We start from the raw sequence: 15,582 nt of genomic DNA, 5'->3' as shown, positions 1-15,582 counted from the left end.
TTACTTACTTCACTAGTGGCAGCACTTGCACTGGGCGAGCGAAAATGTTAAGCGCGTAATTTTGACGTTATGGAGGGTTGGTGGTTTGTTGCTCACTCTTTTGTGCTGGTAATTTAACTACTTGGGAAGGCTGTCGAAAGTTCAAACTCTTTCATGAGTGTGCGTAACTTTCGATAACAGCAGCAATACTAACTGGTTTAACCTCGCTGATGTTGCCTCAGCCAGAAAGTGCATCTTTGCACTCAAATAACAAATTTTAATGGAGAAGTAAAACTTGTAGCAATATGTGCAGATTGGAAAGGATTTCTACAACATGAATTTGAAAGTGTTTCGAAAATCGTTGTACAGGGTGCCCAAAGTTTAATGTCATGGCAAAAGCATTTAAGACGTATTTGGAGCAAAACTGTCATGTGTGGGGAACGAAAGACTTTTTTGTGGTCTAATGTGTGGTCTAATGTGTGGTCACCACGTAGACTAAATCTTAACTAGACCTTACGAAGCAGTGTCCTGACACATTATCTTTGTGATTATTATCTGTTTATTTTTAAGATCTATCGCTTTCAGCACAATTAACATTCCGTTGTATTGGCTTAGTAGACCTAAAGGTTACTGAGTCTGTAACCCTCGGACGATAAACCTGCAATGGGTATCTGGACTTAGTGATATCCTCTATATCTGTAAAGCAGATGAACTAGCTAGAACATATATAACGGGTGATCCAAGTTCAGATATTTTTTAACAGCTGTCATGCGTGAGTCGTGTCTAGCTGTCATATTACTTTTGTTTAGTGCTGTTTGGTATTTCGTCATGGAAAGACTTACGTCTGAACAACGTTTACAAATTGTTCAACTTTATTACGAAAATTCACATTCAATAAAGAATGTATTTCGCGAGCTTTGCTCAACTTATTGTCTACATAATCGGACAACACCATCACCCATCCTGAGACACAGCATTCATTATTGGATAATATTCGACCGAATAGAGCACGCCCAACGCGCACTGAAGAAAATATGGCAGCCGCAACTGAGAGTGTACACGAAGACCACGGAGAGTCGTTTCGCAGCAACTCGGACTGACGTATGGAACGGCTAGGTGCATTCTACGTCAAGATCTTAAAGTAAAAGCAAACAAAACACAGCTTGTGCAAGAACTCGCTTCCAAGTTCCAAGAAGAGCTGACTTTTTCGAGCCAAAATTTGTTCAGCGTGAGACCTATTCCTGGCTTGATGAATATATAAACAAGCGAAATTGCCGCATTTGGGACGAAGAATAATATGAACAGATTCAAGACCTGCGATTTCATCCAAGAAAAAAAAACGGTTCAGTGTTTTGTGCGATGATAACCAACTATGTGATGCCTGAAATTGAAGACGGCGCCACTTTCTACATATTGCATCAATCAATAGATTTATGGAGAGAACACTTCGGTAAGCAGATAATTTTACATTTTAGGTCGTTCGATTGGCCACCAAGATCGTGTGATATTACAACGCTAGACTTTTTCTTGTGGGAATATGTAAAGTCTAAAGTATATGCGGACAATCGCGCTTTGATTCAGGCCTTGGAGCAGCATATCACTTGTGTTATTCGCCAGTTAACAGTCGAAAAGCTCGAACAAGTCATCGAAAATTGGAATCAACGGATGGAGCATCTGAGACGTGCCGCGGCTTTGAAAGAGATAATTTTCAAAGATAAATGCTTTGGAATGGTTCCTCATTAAGTTTTACGTTTCTGTGTTTTTTCTTTAAAAAAGTAGGGAATCTTGAGATGGATCGCCCTTTATGTCTCTGACTACTTGCAAATATTTAATAGACAAACGTGTTATAAATCGAGCTGAGTCTCATGAGATATGTGGACTCTAATAGGAGTGTTAACAGGTTACTGCTTAATTAACGGACATACCATTAGACTAGGAACACCATACAATGACTATTGTGAAAGCTGTTAGGAGTTAGAAGATGAGGAGACTTAAGATCATCGTCTATGAGCCTTATGAGCTTCATTAGGAGAAATATGTGGTTCAGGGAGGAGACATTAGAGGGAAGGTGGTATTACAATGGGCGCTCAACGAGCTCAAGTCAAACACTCGTAAAGAAATTCTTGCTTTAAAAGCCGAGAAACTTTACAAATAATTGAAAATAGTAAAAGAGAAGATTTTGCTTTGGTGTCATCTGTATTTCCTGTATTTGTTAAATCACCAATATTTTTGGATTCATTTTTTATTGATTCCATCTCGGTTTTTTGATTCTCTGTGTGAATTCCAAACCATAGGGTTCTTGATATATATCCATTATGAAGTTAAGAATGTCTAAGAAACAAAATTAGTAAAACGTTAATATATAGTGAGAGTTAATCACTCATATTTTGACTTTCATTTTCTGAAAATGAGTCGAGCTGCTTATGCAATAACACTTTTGTGTACCCATTGTCTTGATGAATAATCGAAATATGCACTAATTAGCAACGCTTTTGCTTCGCCAATAAAAAAAATTAAATAATTAAAATAATTTCCATAATTTCTTGCCTTTTCTGTTCCAACCAAATGAAGAAAGTATAACATACGCAGTCATTAAGCGAAGTATGAATAAAAAAATCGTTGAATGAAATCACACAGTTCATTGCATGCCAGCAATTTACGATATGAAAACTTCCTCAAACTCAATTGGCAGTTAAAATTGGGAATTATGCGTATATAAAATAATAACGGCACTCGAGAGTCAGATTTTTTTCATTTTTTGTCAGCAATTGAGGAAAAACGTCGGATTTGGAGAGATTCATGTTTTATGGGAGAGCGTTTATGGCATATTGAAATTGTCTACGCACACATACACACACATACACGAACATTTTTACACACCAAAAATCGTACAGAAAGTAGTTGCAACCCCTTTTATGCTTTCGAACGCTCATGAGTGCACTTAAATTTGATTAAATAAATTAAGTGCAACATGCCACATTGGGTCTGCAGATTATGTGTGTATAAATATACACTAATATATATACGGAATGCTCTAGGAAGTAGTGAAATGAGAAGCCGACTTAATTTGGCAGATTTGTTTGCCGCTTCACTCGGTTGAGGAACCCACAGAGTCTCCCACACTGCACGACCTTAGCCAACGCTGGCTAAAAATACCAAAAACCGAGGAAATGTGTATATGTGTGTGGGTGTTGTGGCAAATAAAATATGAAAATGTAAATTTAGTCAAAATGTTGCTCCAAAATGAATGCAAAGTGGCCACTTGTAGGAGAAAAATAATGATGCGAATGCAAAGGAAAGGAAAATGTTCCAGACAGAAACCAGACCCATGCTGAAGTCAGCGTCTGCGCCACATTAAAACGCACCGTTAACACGCCGCAACTTGCTCCAAACTGCTGTTTTAGTTTTTCTCAAGGTAAAGTTCAATTTATCATTCGCCGACTGCGCAATGAAGCCGAACACACGCACACTTTCGCATAAGCGCACATTAAAGTTATTCAACCGGCCGCTGCGCGCGCGTCAGTTATTCACTCATTCGGCTCAGTCAGTCAGTCATTCATTCATTCATTTATTCAGATTTTTCATTTCGTTTCGAGCGCCCGAAAATTGAATGGCTTTTCATTTCACTTTGTACGATTGCTTTTCGCCGTATTTTCGTTTTTTATACTCCTAATTTGTTGTTGCCTTAATATTTTCGTTAAAGCAGCACGAGTTGCCGGCGCGAAGACGAGCGCGGACGGGTTGGAGGTGAACATTTTCTATTTAAAACTGAAGTATACTCGAAGCCGCCGAGTGATGAACGCGGCGTATAAATAAATTTGAAGCATACCAGCAGGCGCTCGGACTGGCTGGCTGTCTATGAGTGTGTGTGGTCATTGTTGTTGTGTTTGTTGCACATTTACGCTGGCAACATTGAAAGTTTCGTCGACGGGTAGCAAGTTCAAGTGTTGGCCGGGCGCGTAAAGTTTCAAAACCAAAGCCAAAAACAACTACAAATGCAAATAGGCAAACGGACGCACACACAGAACCTTCGCACAGGGCGCCACTTGCCGGTGGTTGAATGCACGCTCAAGTGGCCTGCGCGAAGGTGAAAAATGTGATGAGTAGCACCGTGCGCTCCGAGTTGTGGCATTGAAATTTGCAAAATACCTTGTAGCAGATTTGTGCAGCGCCCCAGCTGTGCGCCAACCAACAAACAAACACAGGCGCAAGGCTCAAGTGGTTATTAACGTGACTGTATGTGTGTTTGTGCGTGTATGTGTTGGTGTACGGTCATAAGTGTAAAGGCGCGAAGAGCGTTAGGTGAGTGTGTGAAAATCGATATTTCGAAAACAAAGCGTTAGATGAAAGCGCTGCGAAGGGGAGAGAAGTGTTGGCGGCGGCGGCAAGGTAGTGAGTTTTATTTTGTTAACGGCAAATTGTGACTTGCTTAGCCGGGGTAGCATGACTGGTTTTATACTGTTATTTGCTTGAGCTAGAATTAAAACCACAATGAGCGCGTTTGTGTTGATTCTTATTGGATTAAGGCATACATATACATATTTGTGTATGTATATGTGGATGGTAAAGCTTATGCGGCTCTATTGCAAATAAAAGCGTATTAAATACTTTTATACTGATTCTAATTTTTTTATCTAAATATTCATATTTGGGAATAAAACGAGAATAAAATAAACGGAGAAGATGCTGTACCAGTTCGAGTTGCACAACAATAGTTCGCTCGCTTCCGTCCTGGAAAATTGGAAATTTCAATTTACACTGATGGAATAATGTCTCTAGCGGAAAAATGGCAAGAAGTGGTCGACCAAAATGGCACATATTTGTTTATTTATATATTACTATTAACATAAAAAGATATAGATATACATGAAATGATATGATTATAAATACGACAAGACTTTTTCGACTACCCAATATTATATACAAATTCGTTGATAGTCACCTCTAAAAAAGTCTCTCCTAGTATCGAATATAGGGAAGGTTCCGCCTCATAGTTTTATATATTCTTTTTTATTATTGAATAGAAAAATATATCTACCGTTTCATATTTTTTTTTGTACCAGTTTTATTGAGCGTTTAATTTCCTACAAGGGTATAAGCTTTACAATTTAAAATGATCTTTTTTTATTACGTCATCATCATCAAACTATACGATAATAATTTATAAAATAGTTTTTAAAAGTAGGAAGCGAGATATACATTTTTCTATAATGGAAAAAAATGGAAAACTATAAACCCGATGACTTTCGCGTAACAATTAAGAGCTCATACTGGAGCAGACTTTCTAAGAGGTTTCTATTAACCGATTTTTCAGAATACCGAGCAAAATATAAACATTTCAGCCATTTTAATCTACATATCCTTTGCTTTATATTTAAAAACAGCTCTTCCTAATGGGCTTCCCATAGCAGTTTTGATTACTGGAGTTAGTTTCTATATCAATATTTAACTTGAGTTCCTCAAACATTCGAGAATCGCTGCCGTATAATTTAATTTTCTAAAAACACCACAGAAAGAAGTCAGCGGAAGTGAAATTTGAGGATTCAGGTGACAATCTCTTTCGGATATTAAATATCCAGGCAATTGTATTGTATAAATTAAATTTTTGTTGAACGAACTTTCTTATTTAATTCATTGGATAGCATACTATCTGATTAAAGTTGGCTCGGACTAAAAAAATAAAATATACCTTTTCATGTATTTAACGTATCCTTTTTAACGCCTTCAAATCGCCTTCTGAGCCAATACAAGCTTGCTAATGCTTAGACCAATTAACTAATTTTATTGCTTTGAGCCTCGGCTGCGATAGTCTTCAGTGCCTTCAGTACAGCCGTACAGTCTCGAAGTCATATTCATAAACCCGTGTCTCGTTAACAGTAATGATGCGTTTGATGAATATAAAATCCGAAATCAAACTTCGCTCGAACATTAAAAAATATTGTATCAATCTGTCGTCGGGCTTGGCGACAATAAGACCCTTGTGGACTCTCTGCAACGCTTTCTCCAACAGCTTTCAATATCCGCAGTGTGTTAGTGGAGCTGCTTGATTTGAAGAATTGCTGTCGATCTCTCATTGTGCCGTGCTCAAAAAAAATTGTAACAATAGTTTCAGGCGATGACTTTTGGTCGTAACCTTTTTAACATTCATAACTTCGAAGTCGTAAATAACTTTGTCTCTCTTGGCACCAACATTAACAGCAACAATTACGTCGGCCTCGAAATACAACACAGAATATCTCCTGCCAATAGATGCTTCTTCGGACTGAGTAAGCAATTGAGAAGTAAAGTCCTCTCTCAACGAACAGATACCAAGTTGACGTTTCCGTTTTAATCAAGTCAATCGACTAGTGACTGTTAACTTGATAAAATTTTACATACCGACGTTGAAAATGACACACCCTGTATATCCATCTCAATTTGGCCATAATGCTTAGTGCAGCTTGCATGCTGACCGAATTAAGCAACAAACTACTCGCCACTCTTTCCTTTCAATTTTAATATTTTCATTAGCCAAGTGACCATGTAACGGTACATTTCAGCAGCTAACTTTCGCTTAGCAAAATGCACAAACACACGGCACCAGCCTTGCAGCACTTTTACTTTTGCCACACACGAAACAGTTCATTTCCCTAAATATTTGCATTTGCTTCGGATAAACTGCAAGCAGGTGCGCGTGTGTGTGTGTGTATGTGTATGAGATATATGTAAACATGTGTGCGCTTGTTTATGTAGCAGTGCGTTTGAGTGCTGCATTTCCGTTTTATCAATTTGCATATTGTTTTGCGAGTATGCAAATAATTGCACAATAAATGCACACTCACGCACACAGTGCCATGTAACAACTATGCAAATATAAATACGAGCAGATAACACAGTCGGAGCGACGAGCGCTTGCGAATGCAAAGTACACAGAAATTGGCACATTTTGGACGTAAACTCGGCAAGCATACGGTTCGAGCGGCAACAATTTGCCTCGTTGCACAGTCAATCCATTGCAGTTATGCAACTGTGCTGCAGCAATAACAACAACAATAACAGCGCCTGACAACTGCTGTCGGCAATGCAGAAAATGAAATTGTCAAAATTGTCAAAAACGAAAAGGCACACACACACGCACACACATTTGTATATTGCTCCACACATGTACGCGCCGTTGCAAGCTGCGTGTATGTAAGAGTTCCATTGCAGGCACATATGCATCTGTTTACCCAGTTTTTTCGGCGCTGCTCTTTTCAAATTTGAATTTCATTCCAGCATTCCCAGTGGCAACGTGCAACAAAAAGTTTTTGTGAATTGCACAACTTTATAAAATTTAATTTAATCTAAATACGAGCTGAGTGCCAAGTGTGCGTAATAGTTTCCATGGACTCTTGATGCCGGTTGGTTGGTCCACATTTGCCTCTAATGCTGCAACATATGCACACATGCCTCTGTTTCCATACTCACACATGCATGCACATATCATATGTATGTATATAGGAACTGGTGTACAAGTCATATGTTGATATGTATGTATTCACATATATGTACATATATTTGTGTGTATGCAGCACGCACTTATAAGTTGTCCCGTAAAGTTGTGCTTGCCGTTGTTCACTTTGATTGGCCTCTTTGCGTCCGAATTAGAAATGCAAATTCACAGCTGTTGCATATTTTCAAAATCAGATTCAGAGCAGTTATTGTTAGAAAAAACCTCGTTAAAATATACAGCGTGTGTTATGTGTGTGTGCGTAAGTATTTATTTGCCGATCCATCAGGTCAATTTGGGTCAAATGTCATTTGGAATTTAAATATGAAAACATTTTGTCTTCATGGCACATTAGTGTAAGAATATAAAAAAATATATAAGCATCAATGTGTAGAATACGCTTATAAGGTGTTCCCTTATTTTATGATAAATATATAGAATAACTCGAAAAAGTTTAATTTTGGTAACAAAAAGCGCATTTCACAATAAAAAACATTTTTGTCGATTTTTCTTTACTGATGACAGCTCCAGTGTGGATCTATACCTTCTATCACGTCAGTGGTCATTTCTTTGTAGCAAATAGCGAACTTTTTAGTAGATTTGTGTAATAAAATATTTTCTTAATATATATCTGATAGATGTTCATAGAGAATTTCACAGTTGAAAATTATAATTCGATACCCATTTCTACAGTTCTCCCATCAATATTCATACAATCATCGGTCTCAATGGTTCTAACCTGAGTGAACAAGCTATTTCGAAGCTTAGTATCACAATTTACAAGAACAATTTCTACATACATCTTCTTCTTCTTTATTGACGTCGACCGAGTATTAGTTTATACAAATTGTGATATTAATAAAACATATTAAGTTAATTGTGTACTCCCTTTAATATTATTAGTTTATGTGGCCACTCTATAATTAACATTTTAGACTTAGACTTTCTTAGGATTTATAAATGATACAATGTCGAATTAAAATTCAAATGTTGAAAGAAATTGGGCACTCTTTAAAACCTGTACTAGATGCAATACAATCAATTAGCAACATTTCTGTCGGCGCTATTTCTGGTCACTTATTTTAAACATGCCAGAATTCAAAATATTACTTCACAACTTTTTCCCAGCTATTCATCTTCTTTATTCATCATATGTGCTGTCTTCGAGTCACAAATCGCTACTCTCCAGCAAATCTAACAAACTATACCGAGTATGTTCAAACAAACGGCCAGCACTTGTGATGTGACCATTGTACCTGTAAACCTACAAGTACCAAAAGAATCAGCTGCTTTCCAGAAATTGTACACTTCTGAGATCACCTAAACGAAATATGTCTTTTTTATCACAATAACTCTTTTTTTGATAAGTACTATATATTATAAGAGTATAAGAATATTTTCGCAACAAATTGCACCTCTGAGGTTACAATGTAGGCGCGTTACCGATCTGTTTTGGGCGTTCCGTTCCCGAGTAGGTCTATATTCAACCATTTAATACATGTATATAGTTTAAAATCATATTTTTAATAACAAATATAACTAAAAAATACATATATTGTGACAAAAAAGCACCTGTAAATTGTAATGAAATTCCTTGGGTAAATGATATTTCAAAAAACATAAATTGCTTAGTTGATGTTACTGTCCTTAACTTCTATGCCAAATATGAGTCGGTACATCCAAAAGTGCGTTGCGAATCGAACAAAGAATTTGTCTCAAATTTTGTATTTCTAGCAGAATTTTGTAAGCGGAATCGTTGCGAATGTTGGATAAGGCTTACGGTGATTCAATCTTATCAAAAATACAAGCCGACAAGGCCTTGAAAGACAGTCGAGGGATCGTTGAAGACATGCTTCGTTCTGAACCACTTTCGAACTCTTCAAGCGGTTAAAATATATATTAAAAAAGTCAAGGATTTGGTGCTTCAAAATCGTCATGCAAGTTTTAAAGAGATGGCAAGAGAGCGTTGCTGTAAACCTCTATTTTTGTTTTCCATAAGTTAAGTCTCGAGTTTTAGAAATTCAAGAAAAAAATAAGTTCGTATTTCATTTTTTATTTTAACCATTCACAACAATAAAGTTTAGATATGAGTAAAATTTGGTAGAATTGAATTTAGCGGTTATACTACTTTAATGAGGCGTTCAGATACGAGTACTTTCTTGCACGAATTCAACACGATAACTTTGTTGTTGCTTCTGTATGAAGTTTTTTGACAAAAGAGAAGAAGCACGCAGAGAAATGGCGAATCGAAGACAGGTATATTAATACATATAAGTCACTGTAACAAATTTACAAACAACAACGAAAACAACGTCGAGTCCCAGATTTCTCGTCCTTCCAATTTTATTGATTGCCTTTATGGTCTGAATTATCATTCTCCTATGAGGTAGGAAGAGCTATCTTATGAAGAGTTATTTTATTTAATAAATAAATAAGAAAATTACATTAACAGAATTTAATGTTCTCTAATAAACAATAGTTGAGTTGGAAAAATTTCGAATTCCGTTGATTCTAGAGCTGGTTTTCCAAAGGATCGCCATAAACATGTGTTTGGCAGTGAGGAAAATTAGTTTGCTTTAAATTATCTCAAAGCCAAAAACCAAAACAAAAAACACATTATAATAATAGAAAATATCGACAAAGAATAAAGAATTTTTCAAACTTTTGGTTTACATTGCAAAGTGACTTATTACCAAAAATTATATCTACGCAAGATGTGAGGAAATACGGTTCAGCGGTATCGAACAAATTAGCCGACTATGAAACAGCTTTCCGAAAAAACGAAAAAAAAAAATAATTAAAGGTGGATAAAGTATACCTAATAATTTCATTGGTGACAACCCTACATATTTTATAAGAAATACTCTGTTTTCAATAACATAGAATTGATATAACCCATTGATATGAAAATATGACGAGAAGTCTTATACACTTATATTCAGCTAAAATATGGTCTGCCAAGTAAGCACTAACTGAAGCCTCAGCAGATGTTTTTTGTCAGAAGTTTATAAGTAAGTGAGAGCACCAAAAATCGACATTGAGTTCTATCGACTAAAATCGACTTTCGGTTGCTTACAAACAACGACGAATTAATACTATCAAGTTTTCTACTTAATTTTAAACTAATTCATTTGATTAAGAGGGTATGTTAAGTTAGGTTTTGTACTTGGTAGTTGGACTGCTGGAGACGCTTGTCCGTTGTGTTGCCCAGAACTCGTAAGTACGGATCAAATAGACCATCGTACATACATGTATATATATAGAGCGCCTACAGGCTGCAAAACATTTTTTGAACTGGAATTTGATTAATAAATAAATATAAACAAATATCAGATAACTAAAGAAAAACAGGTGAGAAAATATTATAAATAAAAAAATATTGATATAAATATTTTGCAACTCCAGAACTTTCGAGTCAAGGCTGTAAAATAATATTTCCGATGTCTTCGAAAAAATTTTAACTCAAATACTTTTGAACTGTATACATATGTATGTATATATACAAATGAGCAGGACAGCTCATTTAGTGCAACTCCCCTCACATCAAATGCGGCAATACATGCTACATACTATCCAATTGTATTTGGCAGTATATTTTCATTAGTCGAAGGCGCCCTGATGTGATTGCCCTGCAGGCATTTGAAATGCAACTGTCCACAAATTACAATGAAGCCTCCCCCAGCAGTGCACAGCGCAGAGAAGCAGACGAAATGAAGGTTGCTTGATAGACGAGGGCCAGAGACCCACGGCTACGGGCTGAGGGCTATGGACTTTTACCATGCTGCGTGTGCTGTCAGTGTATGCGAGCGCTTATGCACTTCGTACGATCGAGTTCTGCATACCAACTATGTACCGTAATACACAAGCCAGTTAAGGTAGTGCCTTGGCGAGTGGGTTGACGAGTTGATTTGTTTTTCCAACTGCTTAAAATTCTAAGCGAGTACAAAATTAAAACATGAAAATGCGAAATGAAAACATTTTCTCCGCTACAAGGCTTAGACACATAGCCGCAGCAGTGCGGGTGGAAATATAAATACAGAGTTAAGGATCAAGGAATGGGTGAGGGGACTTATTGTTGGTTGGATGTGGGTTAAGCTATGTTGCAAATACTTAGTCACTCACACGTAAGGACTGCCAAGTCGAGGCTTGCTTGCCACAGGCTTCAAGAGGCATATGTGCCTATGTGTTTGTGTGTCCAGCAACCCCTTTGGCAAGCGTTGTGGCAAGCAACCCGCATCTGAGGCAAACAAACATATGTGCGCGTGTGTGCGTGGCATTTTGTGGCACATGCAAGTACATTGCGTGTGTATTGGAGTGCAACAACGCCGAAAATAATCCAACAAATCCATCAAAGTAATTGCGGAAATTCGCAAAAGCAAAAGGAAAAAAAATCATTGAAAAACAAAAATAACAAATTGAATAGGATTCCATCAATGCGGTGCATAAAGGGATTTGCTATCAATTCTATTTAATACTCCCCTCGACAACAGGAAAACATGTGTTGCAAAAGCAACACACACACACACATGTGAAAATATTTCGTATATGCCTCAGCCTTCAAAGATGTTTATTTTCTTTTGATGCACATATTTTCCTGTTTCTCTTTTGTTTATTATAAAAAGTGCTTATCTTTGTACTCACCATGGGCCAACAAGCGCGGCGGCATGCCACACGTCGCGTTTGTTCACGCGGGTTTGACATACTCATTTGCAGTGGGTTCCTCATTTTCGGATTGTCCGCCATGCTAGGATAATCACCTACTGGCGAAAGCGGGCTGGCTTGCACCGCATTGCCGCACAAACTGGCCACGCAGCCCACGAGGAGCAGTGTCAGCCAGCGCCTGTGTGTAGTGGGTGCCAGCTTCGTTGAAGTGGCGCTGAAGTAGGCTGCACCTGTGGCAGCTATATGTGGCATGTTGAGATTGTTTTGCTTTTCTTTTTTAAATTCAAATGTTTCTTTATTTATTTTTTCACGCTTACGATTTGTTATAGGTTTTAGGTAGAGTTGTTCAAACACTTTTTTGTGTACTTTGAGATCATTTGTTTTTTGAGATCATTTGTGTTTCAGCGCCTGTTTTTAATCTGCAAGCAAAATGGGTTTGTTATTTTAACGGCCTGACTGAATTTTGTTATATAAAATATTAAAAAACTTATATATGCTTTCGAATATCCCTTCTATGTGGCAGCGATCAAACTGTTAAGCTAACGTCCGCTTAAAAAAAAAAATTAGGAAAGGTTCTAAGCTAGCCCATATTATACTTGTATCAGTATCTTACCGCCTTACTGCGAAATATATGAGTGAATATCCATTTGAAACCTAATCTACTTAATTTTGTAAAGTATTCCAATTTTAATATAAAACAATTCAATACTCTTCCTAGTATTATTACGGTACTCTTTATAGTATTGCCAAGGAATTGAATTTTTCAATGTTAATTCTTAGACTAATCTCTGTAATCAGAGAAAATCATAATTTGAATCAAATATTCTAGACATGAAAGTATTTCTGTGTTAAAATTGATGCCAAAATCGCACGATATCAACAGTAAGACAAGCTTTATCAGTTAATATTGAATTAAAGTTGTCATTTTCTAATCATAATGCAAACTAAAATCCCAATTGGTATCACAAATAATTTCCAATAAGAAAATAATCGACTTTAGTATAAAAATATCGCAAGCCGCACACTATATGGCAATAGGTTAAATAATTTTTCTCGGAATTAAAAAAAAAAAAACAAATAATAAACATTCTACTTAGTATTCGAAAATTCATTGCCAATTGATTTTTCACTAGAATTTGTTTATATATTAGCATGAAATCGGAAATAACTCTTGAAAAAACTCTTGAATCGTTATAACTTATAACTTTATGACACTATATGAATCCATTAACTGTAATTCCATATCTTAAGCGCTTACAGGCAATTTATTTATTTATAAATTTATGGCATAAAATTCGAAAACTTAGTCTCCGAGTTTAAAAATTTAATTTTTATTCCAAAACAACGCTAAATTTAGTTTCGGCACAAACAACTTTCTCAAATCAGCTGATACTGAGACACAAACCAACAGCTTGGAGTCTGAAGTAAATATTAATATATTGTTATTAACTAATTTTGTTTTATTAATATTAAATTTTCAATAAATTTGTATTAACTTAACGCTAAATAGTTTATTTTTTAAAAAAACACAGCTAAGCTATAGCCAAAAATTAAATTTTTTTATAAATAAACAATTTTAAGCAAACATTTTCCTACTACTGCATATTGGAGTTGCCATATTGTATGTGAAAAACGCCTATACTGCCAACTACACCTATACCCCACTTGCTAACTAAACCAACAAGAATTTAAATATTGTTTTCTTTTATTAATTGTGAGCTCTTATCACACTTTGCCACAAGCAACAACAAAAATAACGATTTATCGTTTTCAATTTTGCTTATATTTATTCACGCAATCGATTTTGCACACCCGATTGTCCCGTTTGCCCTCGCATCGCGTGAATAACACGTTTGGCGCTCGCTGACCTCCAAAGCAACAACTACAATAAACAATAAGACCACCAACAACAAAGCGCAAAACAACACGAACGGTGTCACGCTTTAATCGCAGTTTAATCGACCGCTTCAAAACGTGATTTTTTCTCAAAGCCTTCTACACAAATACACACACACCCAACCAACCGGCGGTACACACCTCTTTATTCACTTTTTGCAAACCGCTGAAGCCAGCGAAATTTGTGGCACAGCCAAAAAAAACGAACAAACAAGATGATTTCTAAAATAGCACAATATCTTTTCTTTCAATCCAGCAGCAAATAATCAAAACACCGACGGCTTTGCGACTCGCTCACACGCACTACAACTACTGTCGATACAACCGAAACCTCGGGGAGTCTACACTAAACTGTGTTTTGCAGAAATTTTCTACAAAATCGACACGACAGCACCGAAGTCCAGACGCCGACAGCGCTGCCATCGTCGTTTATCGTCGGTATACAGCGAACTAGTGCCACAACAACAATGCCGAGCAAAACCAGCCTGCACATACAGCCAGAGCTAAGCCAGAGTCATCCCGGGCAGGCTGACAGGCAAACCCGAATCTACAAACAATGCCACCACCACAAGATGCTCATAGAACCCAGCCACACTAATTGGATTATTTTTGTGGAGAGTAGGAGAGCAGCAGCGCAAGCTATCGTCAAGCTGCCGTTTGTGGCTGACGCCAGCAGCGACGTTGACCGTCAGTGCAGCCTAGCCGAAGTGCTGCACACCACCCTTTACGCAGCGGCTGTTGCAGCGCCACTAACCTTCGCTGAGGTTAAACGCCAGCGCGCAGCGAAAGTTGGTCTAGTTCAGCGCTGCTAGAAAATAGCTGTAGAATGCAGCCGCTGTTCTACAGCGCCGACTGCAGAAGAAATTCTCCACTTGCAACAGCTCAGGTCCCCATCTACAGCGTCTGCATGCTTTTAATAGTGCGCAAGTACAAAGCGAACTCAAACACAACATGTTGCAGGAGCAGTTAAACTTGGGGCTCCATCCATTTGCTGGCCCCTGCAGCGATTTCGAATTGTTTACGAACATGTTCGCGTTGTTTTGCCTTCAATACTTTTCGTTGCGTTGAACATGTTTGCGCACGGCACAGCTGTTGAATTGTTGCTTTAGCAGCATAGCGGCATTGTTGTTGTCTTGTGACTCTTGTGTTCGATGTTGTAATGGGGGCTGCTTACAGGATTGCATTGGTGGTTGTGTCTAATTGGAATTGTGTTAGTGCCGACGTCTACCGCTGTGTGTCGCTCCAGGTCGTCGGTTGGATTTTGCATAGAGCGCACGATATGTTACAAAAATTGTGCACATTATTTTAACAAACATGGAAGAAATTTATTTCGCCAAGGTTTTAGAAAATTTTAGGTCTCAGCTGCTCCTGACGTTCATTCCATATATTGTTTTCAATTTGAAAAAAAAAAATTTTGAAGTCTCTATTCCTCTTTGATTTGTTATTTCACTCTACCCTTTCATAAACTTCTTAACCTAAAATTGAATCACAAGGAATGAAAAACTTTTCAATTGGTTTTGAATAAAAAACAAAATTTGTTCTTTTTACAATGAACGGTGCTTTAAATTTGCTTAAAA

The 15,582-nt window shown here is 37.2% G+C and overlaps 1 protein-coding gene across 1 annotated transcript in view; it reads right to left on the bottom strand.

Moving 5' to 3' along the window:
- The window catches only part of LOC105225879 (uncharacterized), a 133,243-nt gene extending 118,835 nt beyond the window's left edge, over nt 1-14,408 (bottom strand). Inside the window, exons 1-2 of the mRNA XM_011204547.4 lie at nt 14,147-14,408; nt 12,089-12,528 (exon numbers count right to left, since the gene is read on the bottom strand). Coding sequence (XP_011202849.2) covers nt 12,089-12,361 — 273 coding nt within the window. The 5' untranslated portion in view covers nt 12,362-12,528; nt 14,147-14,408. The remainder of the gene's footprint in view (nt 1-12,088; nt 12,529-14,146) is intronic.
- Between the last annotated feature and the right edge of the window lie 1,174 nt (nt 14,409-15,582).

The sequence above is a fragment of the Bactrocera dorsalis genome, chromosome 4 (assembly GCF_023373825.1).
Source record: "Bactrocera dorsalis isolate Fly_Bdor chromosome 4, ASM2337382v1, whole genome shotgun sequence".
Taxonomy (NCBI): Eukaryota; Metazoa; Arthropoda; class Insecta; order Diptera; family Tephritidae; genus Bactrocera; species Bactrocera dorsalis.
This window is presented reverse-complemented; position numbering and strand designations above follow the sequence as displayed.